The sequence below is a fragment of the Amblyraja radiata genome, chromosome 19 (assembly GCF_010909765.2).
Source record: "Amblyraja radiata isolate CabotCenter1 chromosome 19, sAmbRad1.1.pri, whole genome shotgun sequence".
Lineage (NCBI taxonomy): Eukaryota > Metazoa > Chordata > Chondrichthyes > Rajiformes > Rajidae > Amblyraja > Amblyraja radiata.
In genome coordinates this window covers 28,372,763-28,389,300 of record NC_045974.1, presented here as the reverse complement: position 1 = coordinate 28,389,300, position 16,538 = coordinate 28,372,763, and the positions used below count along the sequence as shown (strand labels likewise).

Here is a 16,538-nt window from a genome sequence, read left to right as displayed (position 1 = left end):
TCATATGACAGTCCCGTCATCCCAGGGATCAATCTCGTGAACCTACACTGCACTGCCTCAATCACAAGGATGTCCTTCCTCAAATTAGGAGACCAAAACTGGACACAATACTCCAGATGTGGTCTCACCAGAGCCCCATACAACTGCAGAAGAAGATGTGTCTGGTGGGGGGATCACGTTGAAGGTGGCAGAAACAGAGATTGATGTGTTGGATGTGGAGGCTGGTGGGCTGAAAGACAAGGACCAGGGAACTACATCCTTGTGTTATCTCAGAGGAATGGAACTATGGGACACAGAGAAGTCGCAGGTGAGTGGTCCATCTATGACTGCTGGGGAGAAATCACGTTTACTCAAGAGTTACTGTGTGACACATTCCTTTATTGCCAGAGTAATTGAATAACCACAATATTCCTAACTTTGACTCTGGACTCCAAGATTTCTCATGGCAGCTCATCAAACATGGGCAAGATAACCTCCCCCTGAAAAAGTTGTCTTTTGATTATGCCCCTTATCATTCTGTACATCTCTATCAGGTCACTTTCATCCTCTTCTATTCCAAAGAAAACAACCCCAGTCTATCCTCTCCCTTTTCAGCTGTATAACCTCATCGAATGACATGAGCCGTTTTTAGCAAGCAAACTTTGCACCTTCTCCCTGATGATTTTCTCGGTGGGGGCGTTCCATACCTCAAAGGTTGATGGGTTAAGTCATCACTGTAAATTGACCGCCGTGTGGGTGAGTGGGCGGGTCTCATGCTCATGAACTCCCCTTTGTAAAACCACTTAACTGCACCAAGGAGTAATTTACTGTGGATATTAATCTAGCAACACATGCCTGGGATGTGGCGGGAAGCTGGAACAATTGACAGCCGCCCACAATGAGGAAATGGAGCCCGCGGATGCCCGTAGCTGAAAGGCAGCTGTTCCAACTGCTGTGCCACCTTTCCACTGTCCTAGGAAGCAGCTTCCTGCCATACTGTGGCCCTTGCCTTTGTCGTGCCACCACGTTGGATGTAGTCAGAGAGTGCAGCAGCAAAGTGCACCAAGATTAGTTTTAGAGATACAGGTGTGGAAACAGGCCCATCGGCCCACAGAGTCCATGCTGACCAACAATTACTCACACACTAGTTCGATGTTATCCCAGTTTCGCATCCTACACACAGGGAACAATTTACAGAAGCCAATTAACCCACAAACCTGCACGTCTTTGGAATGTGGGAGGAAACCAGGGCACCCGGAGAAAACCCACACGGTCACAGGGAGAATGTACAAACTCTGCACAGACAGCACCTGAGGTCAGGATTGAACTGAGGTCTCTGCCGCTCAACTTTACTGCTGCACCACTGTGCCGCCCAATTCAAGATGGGCTCCCCAAAGTTTGCAAAATGAACCATGTTGAAAATGTGAAATCAAAACTACACAGATAAAACTTCCACACCATATATACACTTTTTTTTGCAGGAAACCTTTCCTGGTATGACCGCAAGACATCTGTGAGGATGCTGCATTTGATCAATTCTTCAGCTTCCATCAGGGCCATTATGTCCTTCTCTGGCTCTCTATGGCGAGTTCAAAAGTTATTGGGAATACAGTGTGTTGTGTTTAATTTAGTTTAGTTCTGTTCAGGCTCTTTGACCCACCTAGTCCACGCCGACCAGCAATTCCCGGACACTAATTCTATCCTTCACACTAGGGACAATTTACAGACGCCAATTAACACACAACCCTGAATGTTCAAGTTCCGTACAGACAGCACCCAAGGTCAGGATTGAACCTGGGTCTCTGACACTGTAATACAATAATACTTTATTAGCCAAGCATGTTTTGCAACATACGAGGAATTTCATTTGCCAAGTCAGTCATACAAATAAAAGGCAAACACACAAAATACATTTTAACGTGAACATCCACCACAGTGACTACTCCACATTCCTGACTGTGATGGAAGGCGAAAGAAAGTTCAATCTATTCCCTTCTTTGTTCTCCCGCAGTCAGGGACCTCGAGCCTTCCGTTGACAGGACGATCTTGATTCCCATAGTCGGCGGAGTTTGGGCACTCTGCGACGGGGCGATCAGCTCCCGCATCGGGGTGATGTCAGCTCCTCCACGAGAGGCGATCGGACCCCGGGTAGGGGCTTGTCGAACCTCTGCGTTGTTGGAGCTCCTGACTCGGCCTCTCCCAAGACTGCAAGCTCTCGATGTAAAGTCCGCAGGCCGCGGTTGCAGCGATCCCAGGCAAGGAATCGGCTCTGATGTTAAGTCCATGCCCTGCGGTGGGGTTCAAAGTCAGTCCGAGGAGACCTCCAGCTCCACGATGTTAGGGCGCAGAGCGATTGGAGATACGATCCGGAAAACAATCGCATCTCCGGCAGGGTAAGAGATCGAAAAATAAAGTTTCCCCCTCCCCCTCCCCCACATAAAACAAACATTTACACAAACTTTTTAAACACACTAAATATAACAAAAAAATGATGAATAAACAGACGGGCTGCCAATCTTGTGGCGCCTCTGGTGTCTAGTTGCTGTAAGGCAGCAACTCTACCGCTGTGCCACCTTGCAGGTCTGCACATGTATTTACATCCCTCACGAGCTCCTGGTAATGTCCGTCATAACATACTGAAAAGTCAGTTTTCGTGAGGAGTTGTGGATAAATGTGGACAGTGGACCAGATGGAGTTTCTAATCCATGACCACATTCAATGGACTTGAAACCCACCTTGTTACAGATGCTAAATCTCTTCCCACCCTATTTACATTTGTTTCACTTAAAGCCAAGGCACGTGATATTTTGTCAATGGCTGTTCAAATTTATTTCCAATTTGTTATCCACTGATGGCTGGCAACAAGAAGAGCAAATGTACCTTTGTTTAATACTGCACAACTTTATTCAGCATTATACATTTTCTCATAACAGCTCCTGATACAAAAGAGCCCTAAATTCCAAACATTGCTACATCAGAAAAATATTTTACCATCTTTGTTGGTAAACTAGAACACAAAATGCAATCTGAAGCTTGCTATAGCAGCTTTAGCCAGCTCAACATAAACACAAGCCATTCACAAATACAGTGAATAATTCATGTTGCAAAACAAACTGTTTTGAAGGTACACTGATAATAAGACATTTGAGGACACAACCATTTAGGTGCAGTTTTATCAAAAAGGTCAGATGCTGAATTAAATTTTAAAATGCACTCGCAAAAACTTTGCTCAGAATAAAAGGCAACTTGTCATTGTGTGTGTGTGTGTGTAAGTTACTAATCATAAACAAAGAAAATACTGAAAAGAACTTCAGAGAAAACTGCTCAGTAGGCGTCTAAAAAAGTTTCTCAAAAAACGTCTGGGGCTTCAATTCCAATACTTTTGCAGTTACTGCCCAAGTTTTATGTTGGTAAATGTGCCTAATTTCACCAAGGCCAAACAAAGCCAAATCATGTGGCTGTGTGGACATTCGCTGTCAGTGCATCACATGGAGCAACCCTCAGAGTCCAATATCTCACAGAAAAGATGAAATAATCCATGTGAGTTAAAAGCTTAATTATCAGAGAGAAAAGCAGTGGTCTTACAGCACATCGAGATGTCCGTCAGGGAATGTTGCCGACTGGCCCATTCCAGACTGCAGGAGTACATGCTGAGAGATGCACTGAAGCTCGATGCAGTCAACACGGAGGCTCTGTGGGGAAGGACCATCATCGAAAGTCCATCGCTACTGGACATTGATGGGCCGAGTCCAGTGGTGACACCCCTCAAGCAAGGGGTGGGATATCACCCCATTGTGCTATGTATAAGGAAAAAGAAAGATGCTAACACATTTGGGTATAAAACTAGTAATATTGAATGTATAGACAGACGCTAAGAATGTGTTGGAGAATTTTGCACTGTTTTGTTTTGTATATTTTTTATTACCAATAAACTTTATTTTTGAAAGCAAGACAATCCAAAAGACCAATCTACATCTAAGCATTACAAGTTAACTTTGTCCATAGGGACTTCTTTGCCTTAATAACAATATTGCCCTTTGCCCTTCTCAAATTCTTCTGCCCATGGAATTTTCATCCTTGATACCTATCAAGGCCACAAGGAACTCATCCAAATCCAATCGTAAGGTTTGTGCGATAGTAATCCCTCACAAGAGTGATTCACTGCAGGGTTTCAGCATTTAAGACTTACGCAAGTTCACACTGGACATTCCTATTTACAACAGATAACATTCTCAAGTAAATCCACCCCAAGATCATTCAAAGCATGTACACATGGATAAACTGCTTATCAAACACACTTGGATCCACAAAATAACTTTAAATAATATCCACTTTTGACTAGTTAAATAAAATTAACTCCACTTGCCATTTCTTCTCCACTCTAATGCTGTAGACCCTGACATCATGATACAAAATTACTTGTAAAGCAGAAAAATAGCAAATGGAAATAGAGAAAAATAAAAGTAGCTTTGAAGTTCTGTGTATCAAATAAATCATAGAGATAGAGAAATAAGGAACTGCAGAAGCTGGTTTACACAAAAATGACACAAGGTGCTGGAATAACTCAGTGGGTTTTGCAGCATCCCTGGAGATCATGGATTGGTGACGTTTCAGGTCGGGATCCTTCTTCGAAGTACTGAAACGTCAGCTATCCATGCTCTCCATTGATGCAGCTTGATCCGTTGAGTTACTCCAGCACTTTTGTGTTATTATAGATTGGTATTAACCTTCCAGAATATTATCATCAAACTAGCAAAGTATGAGTTTATTTTATTCCATTAATTTAAACATTTTATTTTCAACATCAGATCAATAAACACAACACGCCAGAGTAGCCGTCCATGCACTTATTGCATTGTGTACAACTAACTGAAGATTTGGATTGAAGTCATAGTTGAGATGGTGTAGAACTCAACCCATAAAACAACTTTGTTGGCGAACTGAGCCAAGGCTAGTTTAACAATAAATTTGAATAATTCATCTTTCTGGAATCTTAAAAAAATAACTAAACACAAAGGTACTATACATTTTAATTCCAATTATATCAACTTGTTAAAAAGATTAATATTTATATACAATGATGAAATTATAGTTGGCTGCAGCAGAATATTTTTGACAGCGAGTGTTGGTTTAACTCAATGTAGGTTATTACAAGAATCTCCCTTCCCATGTATTTGGAAGACAATGTTACTATAAAACCCACACTTGTTCAATGGCATTCAACAGAGTACTTTCAAAACACCATTCGGAAGAGAGATTTTATTTAGTAATAAAAATATATATATATATATACAGATGCACCATTGCTACAGAAGGAAGCTGAAGTTAAACTGCCGTTTGTGTGATTTAGATAAAACGTGAGCTTTGACTTCGGAAAGTGATAAATAGTTGTCGTTATACCAATGTTCTTGTTACATTAAGGATGTGTTTCCAGTCTCTGTATACCTTAACAGGTTAAAATTCAGATTGAAATAAGGCTACTCTGTTACCTAGGCAACAGAAGTGGCATAATTGCATCACATAGTTTGTGCTTCTTTGTTAGGGATAAGAGGAACAAAAAAAACTTGGCCAGAACCATAGCATAGAATTGGGGAGACAACAAAGGTTGACCGTGTTAGCAGTGATGGGATACAGGATCTGGTCCTTGTTTACTGATGTACAAAACATCTCTGGTGATGCATTATTTCTAAAGGTAATCTTTTAACTGAAAAGCAAAAGAGCTCTAAAAGGAGTGGGTGAGATTTGTACGGGGTGGGGTGAGTGGTTGTGGCAATCTTCTCATTCGATGAGTAGATCAGACAAGCTAAACTACATTCCTTGTAGTTTAGTTTAGAGATACAGCATAGAAACAAACCTGTCGGCACACCGAGTCCACGTCGCACATTGATCACCCGTTCACACTATTTATCCCACTATACACTACGGGCAATTCACAGAGGCCAATTAACCTACAAACCCGAACATGCAAACTCCACACGGACAACACCCAAGATCAGGATTGAACCTGGGTCTATGGTGCTGTGAGGCAGCAGCTTTACCACTGTGCCACCCTTTACTTTAAAAGAGAGGCAAATTCAGCAGCCAACTCCCTTGACCTATATGTTTGAAAATCCAGATTTAAAAACTATATGCAAGCTATCATAACATCAAAGATAACAGTTTTCCTGTAATCTAGCAGCAGACACATATTACATGTTAATTACAAAAAGCAATTATACTTGTGATACAATTTTGAATCAATTGAAAGATACTGCATGGAGACAGGTCCTATTTCGGCCCACCAAAACCACGCTGACCATCGATCACTCATTCACACTTGTTCTATGTTATCCCACTTTCACATCCACGTGGGGGCAATTTACAGAGGTCAATTAATCTACAAACCTGCGCGTCTTTGGGATGTGGTAGGAAACCGGAGCACTCAAGAGGAAAGCAACAGGGAGAACAGAACATGCAAACTCTACACAGATAGTACCCGAGGTCAGTATTGAACCCGGGTCTCTGGCGCTGTGAGGCAGCAGTTCTAACAGTTGTGCCACTGTGCCGTCCGTGTTCATGGTGCTACCCTGTATCCATTCACTGCAAATGTTATCCATCCTTAATCGGTTTCCCTCTGAAATCTAAAGTTAACTTAAAAAGAACTGATACAATCCCTTGTAAGGACAAGCCTTCTTTTATCTACAGTTGGCGTCGAGCCTTCACATGAGGTATGCTCAAGTCCTGGAATCTTGCCTTTTGAAGTAAAATGAGGAATAGCATCCACTTGCACAGTCTCTGTGTCCACGGTTATTCACAGGATGCATAGCTGATGGTTCCATTTAGCAACATCAAGCAGAAGGTTAATGGCCACCGGAACCTGGGGGGTTGTGAATCCAATCACTGACAATAAGGGTCAAGCTTCCAATCATAAAAATGATGCCAATCACGAGAAAAATTGTAGCCTAGAACACAAGATGTAAATAGATTAGCATTCTTCACTCATCCGACAAACTGTTTTCTTCCCGAAAACCACAAATAGTAATTGTACATTTTAATGCAGAATTAAAAATATTATTGAACACATAAGTAATCAAATTATTGGTCCAGTTCCTGGAATTACTGTAAGGAATGAAGAACTGAGGTAGTAATGGTGCCATTATTAGCAGGTCAAAGGACAATGCTGATTTCAGATCATGTTTGACTTTAGTTTAGTTTTAGTGCTAAAGGGTGGAAACAGGCTCTTCGGCCCACTGTGTTTGACCGACCTGATTGCTTGTTCTAAGTTATCCAAATTTTGAGGGTAATATACTAGTGCCAATTTACAGAAGCCAATTGACCAACAAACCTGCACGTTTTTGGAATGTGGGAGGGAACCAGAGCACCGAGAGAAAACCCATGCGTTCACAGGAAGAACATACAAACTCCTTCAGGCAGCACCCATTATGCTCAAACCCAGGTCTCCAGCGCTGCAAGGCAACAACTCTACCGCTGCTCCACACTGCCACCCCAGGTTAGTAAACTTGTTGGAATATGAACTAACAACCAGTTATGCAGGGACTCAACCCCTTCTCATCCCCACTTCCCTCAACCACAACCCCTGCAATCCATTATTGCAGACATAAAAGGCTGGCAAAATGTATCAACAGGAATCCACCATCGAATAATGAAAGGCCCAGATAGAGTGGATGTGAAGAGGATGTTTCCAGTAGTGGGAGAGTCTAGGACCGGAGGACAGAATAAAATTACATCCCGTTATAATGGTGATGAGTAGGATTTTTTGTAGCCAGAGGTTGATGAATCTGTGAAATTCCTCTCCACAGCTGTGAAGGCCAAATCATTGGATATTTTTAAAGCAGAGATTGATCGGTTCTTAACTAGGAAGGGTGTCAAAGGTTACAGGGAGAAGGTAAGAGAATGGGGTTGAGAGGGAAAAATAGATCTGCCATTATCAAATGGTAGAGAAAACACAATGAGCCAAATGGCCTAATGCTGCTCCAGTGTCTTATAAATCCAGCTGATTAGGTTCCTTTGGCCTTAGGGGGAAATGTTCCAACATGATGGATATAAATTACTTCTAATGTTCTATACCCATGAGCATGGGATTAATTATCAATTTCAGAAAATTATTGCCAGCTAACAAAATTCATATCTTGGTTCATATCTAACCCTATTGATTAGGGTTGGATATGAATAAAGATTTAGAGCCAGGCCTTTCAGGACTAAAATTATGTAACAGTTTTATTTACCCAATGGTTAGAAAATTGAGGTCATTCATTCATTTTGTGGTACTCTGAATATGTTGTGCATTTTACCCTCAAGTGCATTCGGAAGACATGCTATAACTTGGTGAAAATGAGTTAGAAAATAACTAGTAAAGGGCCTGTCCCACTTACGCAATTTTTTCAGCAAATTGCCGGCACCTGACATGTTGCGGGGTGACACTTGTTTGGTCGTGAGTAGTCGCCTAAAGAGTCGTACCTTATTCTGGCCGCCGCTGGATTTTCAACATTTTGAAAATTTTCGGCGACCTCCTGCAACTATGACAGGTGCCAGCAAGTCGCCGAAAAAAATCGCTTAAGTGGGACAAGCCCTTAAGGGTTCCTGTATTTTGATGCATTAAAATGGACACTGTCTCAAGTTGCTATGCCTTTGCCAATGTGATCCTGGGGAGGTGGGTTAGAACCTTAAGAAGGCATCTCTAAGTCTACCTCAGGAGCTGGACAAATGGTTGCTATGGAGAGAAGCTAAATTCAGAGGGAGGGAGGACATGTGTCCACACTCTGTCTCAAGTCATCCTGTTGTCTGCCCTCCTTGATCCTGCCAATGCAGCCAATGTGGCTAACGTCATTGTGAGGCCGAATTGGGCTGCAGAATTATCACAGCTGATATCTCTGCAATAACAAATTATTGCTGGTGTTGGAATGATCTCCAGTACTAGTGTGACACAGGCCAACCAGGTAGGTGGCCAGTCAGTAAAATAAATCAATTCCCAGGATGGAAGTGTCAAGAATGGACCAGAGGACATAACTTTAAGGTGAGAAGGGCAAAGTTTAAAGGAGATGTGCAGGGGAAAATATTTTTTATTTTTACACAGAGCAGAGGGTATCTGAAACATGCTGTCAGTGGTGGTGGAGGGAGATACAATAGCATTTAAGAAGCTTTTAGATAGCTACTTGGATATGTAGGGAATGGAGTGATATAAGTCACCTGAAGGCAGAGGTGGTTAGCTTAACTTGGCATCATGGAGAGTGTGGTCAAAAGGTGTGTATTTCCAAGCTGTAGTATTGTACATTCAATGATCCAATGCTCGTAATTTGTTAATTCATGGCTGGTTGTTATACCATCCGTTACTAACTGTTATCAGGCAACTGAACCGCCCTCTCATCAGCTAGAGAGTGACCTCCTATCTACCTGGTTGGAAACCACTGAACTATCTTTAATCAGACTTTATCTTGCACTAAACGTTATGCCCTATATCCTGTATCTGTACGCTGTGGACGACTTGATTGTAATCATGTATAGTCTTTTCACTGACTGGATAGAACACAACAAAAAGCTTTTCATTGTAACTAAACAAAAATGTTGCCACAACATCATTTATTTACTTACCCCAATCTTCTGCATGGACCTCATTGATTCTTTCTTTACAAGCCTGATATAACACGCCGAGGGAAGAATGAAGATCAGCATTGTAGCTGCAGATGCCCCTGCAATGTGAACACAATGCAAAACAAACATTATATGGATGCCTACCTGTCTGGTCTTAACATGCATAACATCAGTTGTGCCCATGAGCTTACCAATGAAGCCAAAAATATCTCTAATGTTTGGAACGAATATCACTAGAAGGTTGTTTAAAACCAGCAGGATTGCTGCAATTCCAATATGCCGTATCCAGTTGAATGACCTCCTTGGAAACATTATTTCCTGGATTGATGCTCGGATCTGTAAAGAGGAAGCCTTTATTAGAAATTGTTTCTAATATTTGGAACAAAATGTAATATTTTCCACAATATCTAATCATAATCATTTTATGATTCACATGTCATATCCTTATGTCATGCAATTTCCTGATCTTAATTATTCTTTACATTGTGAAAATGTGGGATGTTTCTGAAATGGTGGAAGGTTAACCTGCCACAGGTTTCCACCTGATGCAGACTGTTAAAGTTCGATAATGCTTGCCAATTGCAAATGAAAATCACAGTTGACCACTAATACAGTAGGATCATGTCAGTGAAAGAGCAAAAAAAAATATTTGTGTCGGAAGGAACTGCAGACACTGGCTTACTCCAGCATTTTGTGTCTATCTTCAGTGTAACTCAGCGCGTCAGGCAGCATCTCTGGAGAAAAGGTATAGGTGACATTTCAGGTCCTCTGCCACAATCAACATTGCCCATTCTGATCATTCAAAATTACCCCAGTTCCCCAGGTATTTGACAGAAGTACTAACTCTTGATAATGAGAAGCTTCCTGCTGATTGCATTTAATGTTCTGGGGACAATATTTGTTGCATTCGGTGGTTGTTCCAGTGACATCGAACCTCCCGCTGTGTAATCTGGGCCTCTGGTTAAAAGTAGACCTTGTGTTTGCAATCCCTCTCCTAATTCCCTTGATACACCCAACTAGCTGGAAAATGCTTCTGTAAATCTCGAGGTTACGAACAAGTCCTTATACTTGCAATTCTTTTTAGTGTCAGACGCTGGTAAGCATTTCAGAGGAAAATAAATAGGCTTCCATTGGGAAGGTGACGGTTTGGGTTGAGTCCCTTCTTCAGATATCGTCATGGGAGTGGGAAACTGGAGGTCTGAAAAGATACAGAACAAATCAGAGCCGGCACCAATGACCAAAGAGCCCATAATGGTCCATTGTTGGCTGTGGAGGAGGGGATGATGAGGAGACATGAACAGTATAACTAGCAGGGTGATTAGGGTGGGGGAGGGACAACAAGAGAGGGAATGCAAGGGTTACTTGAAATTAGATAAATCAATATTCATACTGCTGGGTTGTAAGCTGCCCAAGTGAAATATGAGGTGCTGTTCCTCCAATTTGCATGTGGCCTCACTCTGACAGTGGAGGAGGCCCAGGACAGAATGGTCAGTATGAGGGTAGACACAAAATGCTGGAGGAACTCAGCGGGACAGGCAGCATCTCAGGAGAATGGGAAGTATAAGTGAACGTAGTGCTTGTAATGCAGTAGACACAATCTATAATATTCATAATAATAATAAAGCAATTTATTCACAACCAATTTAAAAACCTTTCCTTCAATTATTTTCCAGGGGCAGAATTTGCAAGCCCTGATCACATGTGACATGTTTATTATCTAGCAATCATGGCAAAATGTCAGTGCTGGAGTACAATAAGTGGCCTCCACCATATCGCTCAGGTAACGTTGCAGGCTAAGGATGACTTTCTACCCCTTGGTGTTGAGCCTCCATTTATAGTAAACATTTGAAAATACCAATTATGTATCTCTGGGCATTTCTGATCTCAGAAATGTTAACGGGGCTCTCGCTGTAGCTAGTTCAGGAAAATGCTAGAGATAATGCCGGAGGTGGGAAGGACCCGCGGTGGGTGCTAGTGGACGGTCAAGGACGCACCGCCGAGGGAACAAAGAGGGACTTGGAGTGAAGGGGGACCGCCGAGAACAAAGCGGGACCATTGGGACTACATTGAACACTTTGGAACTTTGTCGGCACCCTGTACGTGGTGACTCTGCATACTTTATGTATGGTGTGCAAAACAAAGAATTTCATATTTCAGTGCCTACATTTGAAGGAAATGATTTACATTGATGACGGTAAACTACTTCCATTGTTCCAATGGTTTTAATGAATTAGAACGGGAAATCAAGAAGTTCAACTGAAAGCACACCTGTAACTTTATAAAGACAGAGTAAAGCTTGTATGTGATTTTTAAAAATAGTTTCAAATAAAAGCTGCACATTGAGTGCAGTACATAAATCATGCAGCAATACTTTCCTACAAAATGTTAGGAGTAGCAAGATGAAGATATGAAGAGTGGAACAGTTATGACTACACAAGGAGACAATGTGCAAAGGCCTAATCACAATAAATGAGACGTGAAGGAAAAAATATTTGAAAGCGAACTGACAAAACAATTTTGTCTGTTGAACCTGCCTCCGTTTAAATTAAAACATCTTCCATTTGGCAATGAAGATACAACAGCTGAAGAGCTTTCTCTGTGTAAACCTGCCATCTTAGAAAAATGGTTCAAAGTTATGCATCATGCAAGAAAAGTGCTTTATTTAAATACATGCTTCAATCCTAAATACTAATGCAATGAATGGAAGGCCTTGACCTGAAACATTAACTGTTTGTCTTTTCATTTATACCACCCAACCACAAATATTTCCAGCATTTCATGATTTTATTTTACATTTCCAAATAGTGATGTTTTTACCTTTGACCAGGTATTAAGGTGCAGGCTTGCAACCATTGTTTGATTTTTCCTCTCTGCAAACTTAATGCAATGGAATTTCATCCAAATGCATTAAACAGTGATAAGCTAATGTGCCATTATTATGACTTTAACCAACTTGCATACAGCTATTAACCAAAGAGGATTTGGTAAATGCAACTAGGTTAGAAAATTATGGGAGTAACTTTAAGAATATTCTTCATGATATCACTCCAAGACATACACTAGCCTTGAACAGAACTTGTACCTTCCAATAATGTTATATATTTAATGACTCTAAGTTTTCGGTTTCTCTTTTTAAATCTCAACACTTTAGATCCATTTCCCCCTACTCCATAAATGCAAATACCAATTTATATCTTGATGGGATATTGAACAGATTAATGAGGTATCAAGATGTTTCACAGAAACACCATCAAATAAAATTTCAAGATATTAAATCAATAGGGAAATATATATATTAATGGAGATAAGAAGAGAGACAGAAAAGTCACAAAGTTCTTAAAAGTTCCCAAAGCAGGGTCCTCACCCAAAACGTCACCTAGCCATGTTCTCCAGAGAAGATGGCATAGTTGCACAACGGTAGAGTTGCTGCCTTACAGCACTAGGGAGCTATGTACGATTCTGACTCAAGGTGCTGTCTGTATGGAGTTTGTACGTTCTCCCCGTGACTGCGTGGGTTTAACCCGGATGCTCCGCATTACTCCCACATTCCAAAGGCGTAAAGGTTTGTAGGTTAATTGGCTTGAGTAAAGATTATAAAATGTCCCTAGTGTACAGGATAGTGCTAGTGTACGGGAATCACTGGTCAGTACGGACACGTTGGGCCGAAGTGCCTGTTTCCACATTGAGTTACTCCAGCACTTTACGTCCTTTTTTGTAAACCTGCATCTGCAGGTCCTTGTTTCTACAGAAATATTTAGGCCCTGGTAGTTGAACTGGCTGGTGATGCTGCAATAATTAGGGTTAAGATACTCAAGAGGTCTGAATAGGAAGAAGATAGAAACCTTCAAGGGCTGGAGGTAAGGTGGGTGATACCATGAAGGGTTGAGAACTCAGGATGGAAGTTTGTAACTGAGCCATTGCTTATATGCAAAGCTGTATATGCTGGCAAGTATAGGGATGAATTAGCTTGCAAATTAGCACATGGAATGGCCTCAAGTTTATGCTGAATAGAATGAAAGATGCTGACTAGAGAAGTGATATTTAAGAACAGAGCCACATTCAACCATGCTTATTCACCATGCCTTTACTCAACTCGCTTAACTCACTTATTATAAATAGACACAAAGTGCTGGAGTAACTCAACGGGTCAGGCATCATCTCTGGAAAAAAAGGATGGGTGACGTTTCGGGTCGCACCCTTCTTCAGGCTCGATCTGAACCAAAACGGGCTTCTTTGGTCCGGACCCAAAACATCGTCCATCTTGAATTACTCCAGCACTTTTTGTCTATGTTTGGTATAAATCAGCATCTGCAGTTCTTTGTGTTGTTTCAGGCAATTGCTTTGTTATGTGCATAAATTAGTTGCTGGCGTATATGTTTTACTTGAGCATTCCTTGCCTCATGAAGCTTGCACAATGTTCTTTATCAAATACGAGTGGATGCTGTGTTTGGAATTGATTATTGATGATTAGTGTGATATACTTCAGGAACATAATACCCAGGATACTAAGAAAAGCTTCAAATCACTTTTCCCTGGCAAACAATAAGTAATAAAATGTGTTGCATTACCACAGTGATTTAGCCAATGCAATATGTCAACTTTTAGCAAGCTACTTAGTAAATAGGAACAGTTTATCCAACTCCTACATAAAGTGCCTAGAACATTATTTTAACCCCTTGATCATAGAGAGAATGCTGCAAGGCAGCATGGATTACTGACGGAATCTCAGATTTCAGCATTAAACTGAGTTTGCAAAGAAAAGTATTCGCTGCATAATGATGGTGATTCTTGACTGTTTCAAAGCAAAATTCAGACCACAGTAGTTTATCTAATCTGCACAATGCTTTAGGAAATATTATACACAATCAAGAGTGGAATATGCGGTATGAATCAAAAACAGAAATCTATCCAAAAAGGTGGAAAAATCTAAGCAGGAAATACTAAGCAGAAACAGCAGAATCAGTGAAGAAAGAACCAGATCAAATATTTTGTAGGACGGCATGGTGGAGCAGTGGTAGAGTTGCTGGCTTACAATGCCAGAAACCCACGATCGATCCTGACTACGGGTACTGTCTAAAAAAGAATTTGTACGTTCTTCCCTTGACCTGCATGGATTTTCTTCGGGTGCTCCGGTTTCCTTCTACACCCACAAGACTTACAGGTTTAAAGTTTGTAACTGAGCCATTGCTTGGTAATCGGCTTGGTAAAATTGTAAATTTTCCCCAGTGTGCGTAGGATAGTGCTAGTGTGTGGGGATCGCTGGTCGGCGTGGACTCAGTGGGCCATGGGGCCTGTTTCCGTGCTGCATCACTAAACTTAGCAAAATTTTCTGTCAATAATTTTTCATCAGATATAAAGTTACTGAGATGGTTACTGCCTGGCCTGTTGGGCACTTTCAGCATTTTCTGTTTACATTTCAGATTTGCAATCTTTGCTGGTTTTACCTTTGGGAATACAGACAATCTCCGACTGTGAAGGTTACGTCCCTCATACCCTTATGTAAGTCAGCTGTTATGCAATTCGAAAGACCACGTGGGAGCTCCCAAACAGAGACCACGTGGGAGCACGAGAACAACTGACTGGCTTACGGAAATGGCCGCATGCGACGGCAGTAACGCACTAGAACTGAGACGTGCAATGCGTAAATAAAGCAGTGGGCTTAAAGAACTGTTTACATGAGTGAGAGTTTGCGTAAACCACCTATTATGTAAGTCGGTGAGTGCCTGCATCCAAATTTCGTACTAACCCAGACTGCATTAATTAGCACGGAACAGACTTTTGAGCAAGTCTCGAATATCTTACCTGAGCCCACTGCGATCTGACCCAAGAGACACAAAATGCTGGAGTAACTCAGCAGGCCAGGCAGCATCTCTGGAGAAAAGGAATAGGTGATATTTCGGGTTGAGACCCTTCTTCAGACTGGGTCTCCTATTCCTTTTGCTCCAGAGCTGCTGCTTGTCCTGCTGAATTACTCCAGCATTTTGTATCTATGTGCAGTATAAACTAGCACCTGCAGTTCCTTTCTACACTACCTGACACAAACAGATTCAGGTAGGATCAGGTACCAGGACAAACACAGCAAAACCTCTCAGGCTTGGGTTGGGTTTGGATTATCCATCGTTGGGTGCCATTTGGATAGTTTTATTCTTTAGTAGATCTCTGATACTTCACCCAGTGCTGGTGTTTTAAACAAACCATAAATAGTGGACAAACTCCACAAGCATTACATTACAGTATTGCAGATAAAGTAACAGGGATCTCTGAAGGGGTAATAAAAACAGTTGCAGAATTCATTCATTAAGGAGCAAATGCCTGTCGCTATAATTTGTAAAATTATGGTAAGATTCTCTAATCGAAATGAGACAAGAAATTACCAGACAAAATAAGTTACTGAAACCATAGCTAAAATTGCACTCAAGTGTTCTGAGGCTATCTTTTAATAGATTAGGACACACTGGAAACCATTTCCAGATGCTAATTGATCTACATGGACCAAGCACAGGCAGGTGGGACTAATGTAGCTGGGACATGTTGGCTGGTGTGGGCAAGTTGGGCCGAAAGGCCTGTTTCCGCACTGTATCACTCTATGACTCCACAAACATGCATATCTTTGGAATGTGGAAGGAAATCAGAGAACTGGAGAAATCCCATACAGGGAGAACATTCAAAGTCTGTCCAGACGGCACCTATAGTCAGGATCAAACTGGGGTCTCTGCTGCTGTGTGGCAGCAACTCTACTAACCCCCCCCCCCCTTATATCCTTATGATAAAACTTACTCTAACAGACCACGATTGACAGAATTTATTAGTATGCTAAAAATATAGCCAGAAGTTAGAGTGCTACTTCGAAGTCAATCATGGACAACCTCACCAAATATTGTATCAAGAGGAAGTAACAGTTTAGCAGAAGATAGACACAACATTCTGGAGCCACTCAGTGGGGCACGCCGCATCTCTGGGGAGAAGGAACA

At 41.5% G+C, this 16,538-nt stretch overlaps 1 protein-coding gene across 4 annotated transcripts in view; it reads right to left on the bottom strand.

Moving 5' to 3' along the window:
- Positions 1-2,860: 2,860 nt before the first annotated feature.
- Positions 2,861-16,538, bottom strand: part of slc38a4 (solute carrier family 38 member 4) — a 94,183-nt gene continuing 80,505 nt past the window's right edge. For all 4 annotated transcript variants that reach the window (XM_033038124.1, XM_033038126.1, XM_033038127.1 and 1 more), the window contains 3 exons: positions 9,759-9,903; positions 9,568-9,665; positions 2,861-6,920 (listed from right to left, as the gene is read on the bottom strand). In XM_033038124.1, the coding sequence (XP_032894015.1) occupies positions 6,819-6,920; positions 9,568-9,665; positions 9,759-9,903 (345 nt within the window). In that variant the 3' untranslated portion in view covers positions 2,861-6,818. The remainder of the gene's footprint in view (positions 6,921-9,567; positions 9,666-9,758; positions 9,904-16,538) is intronic.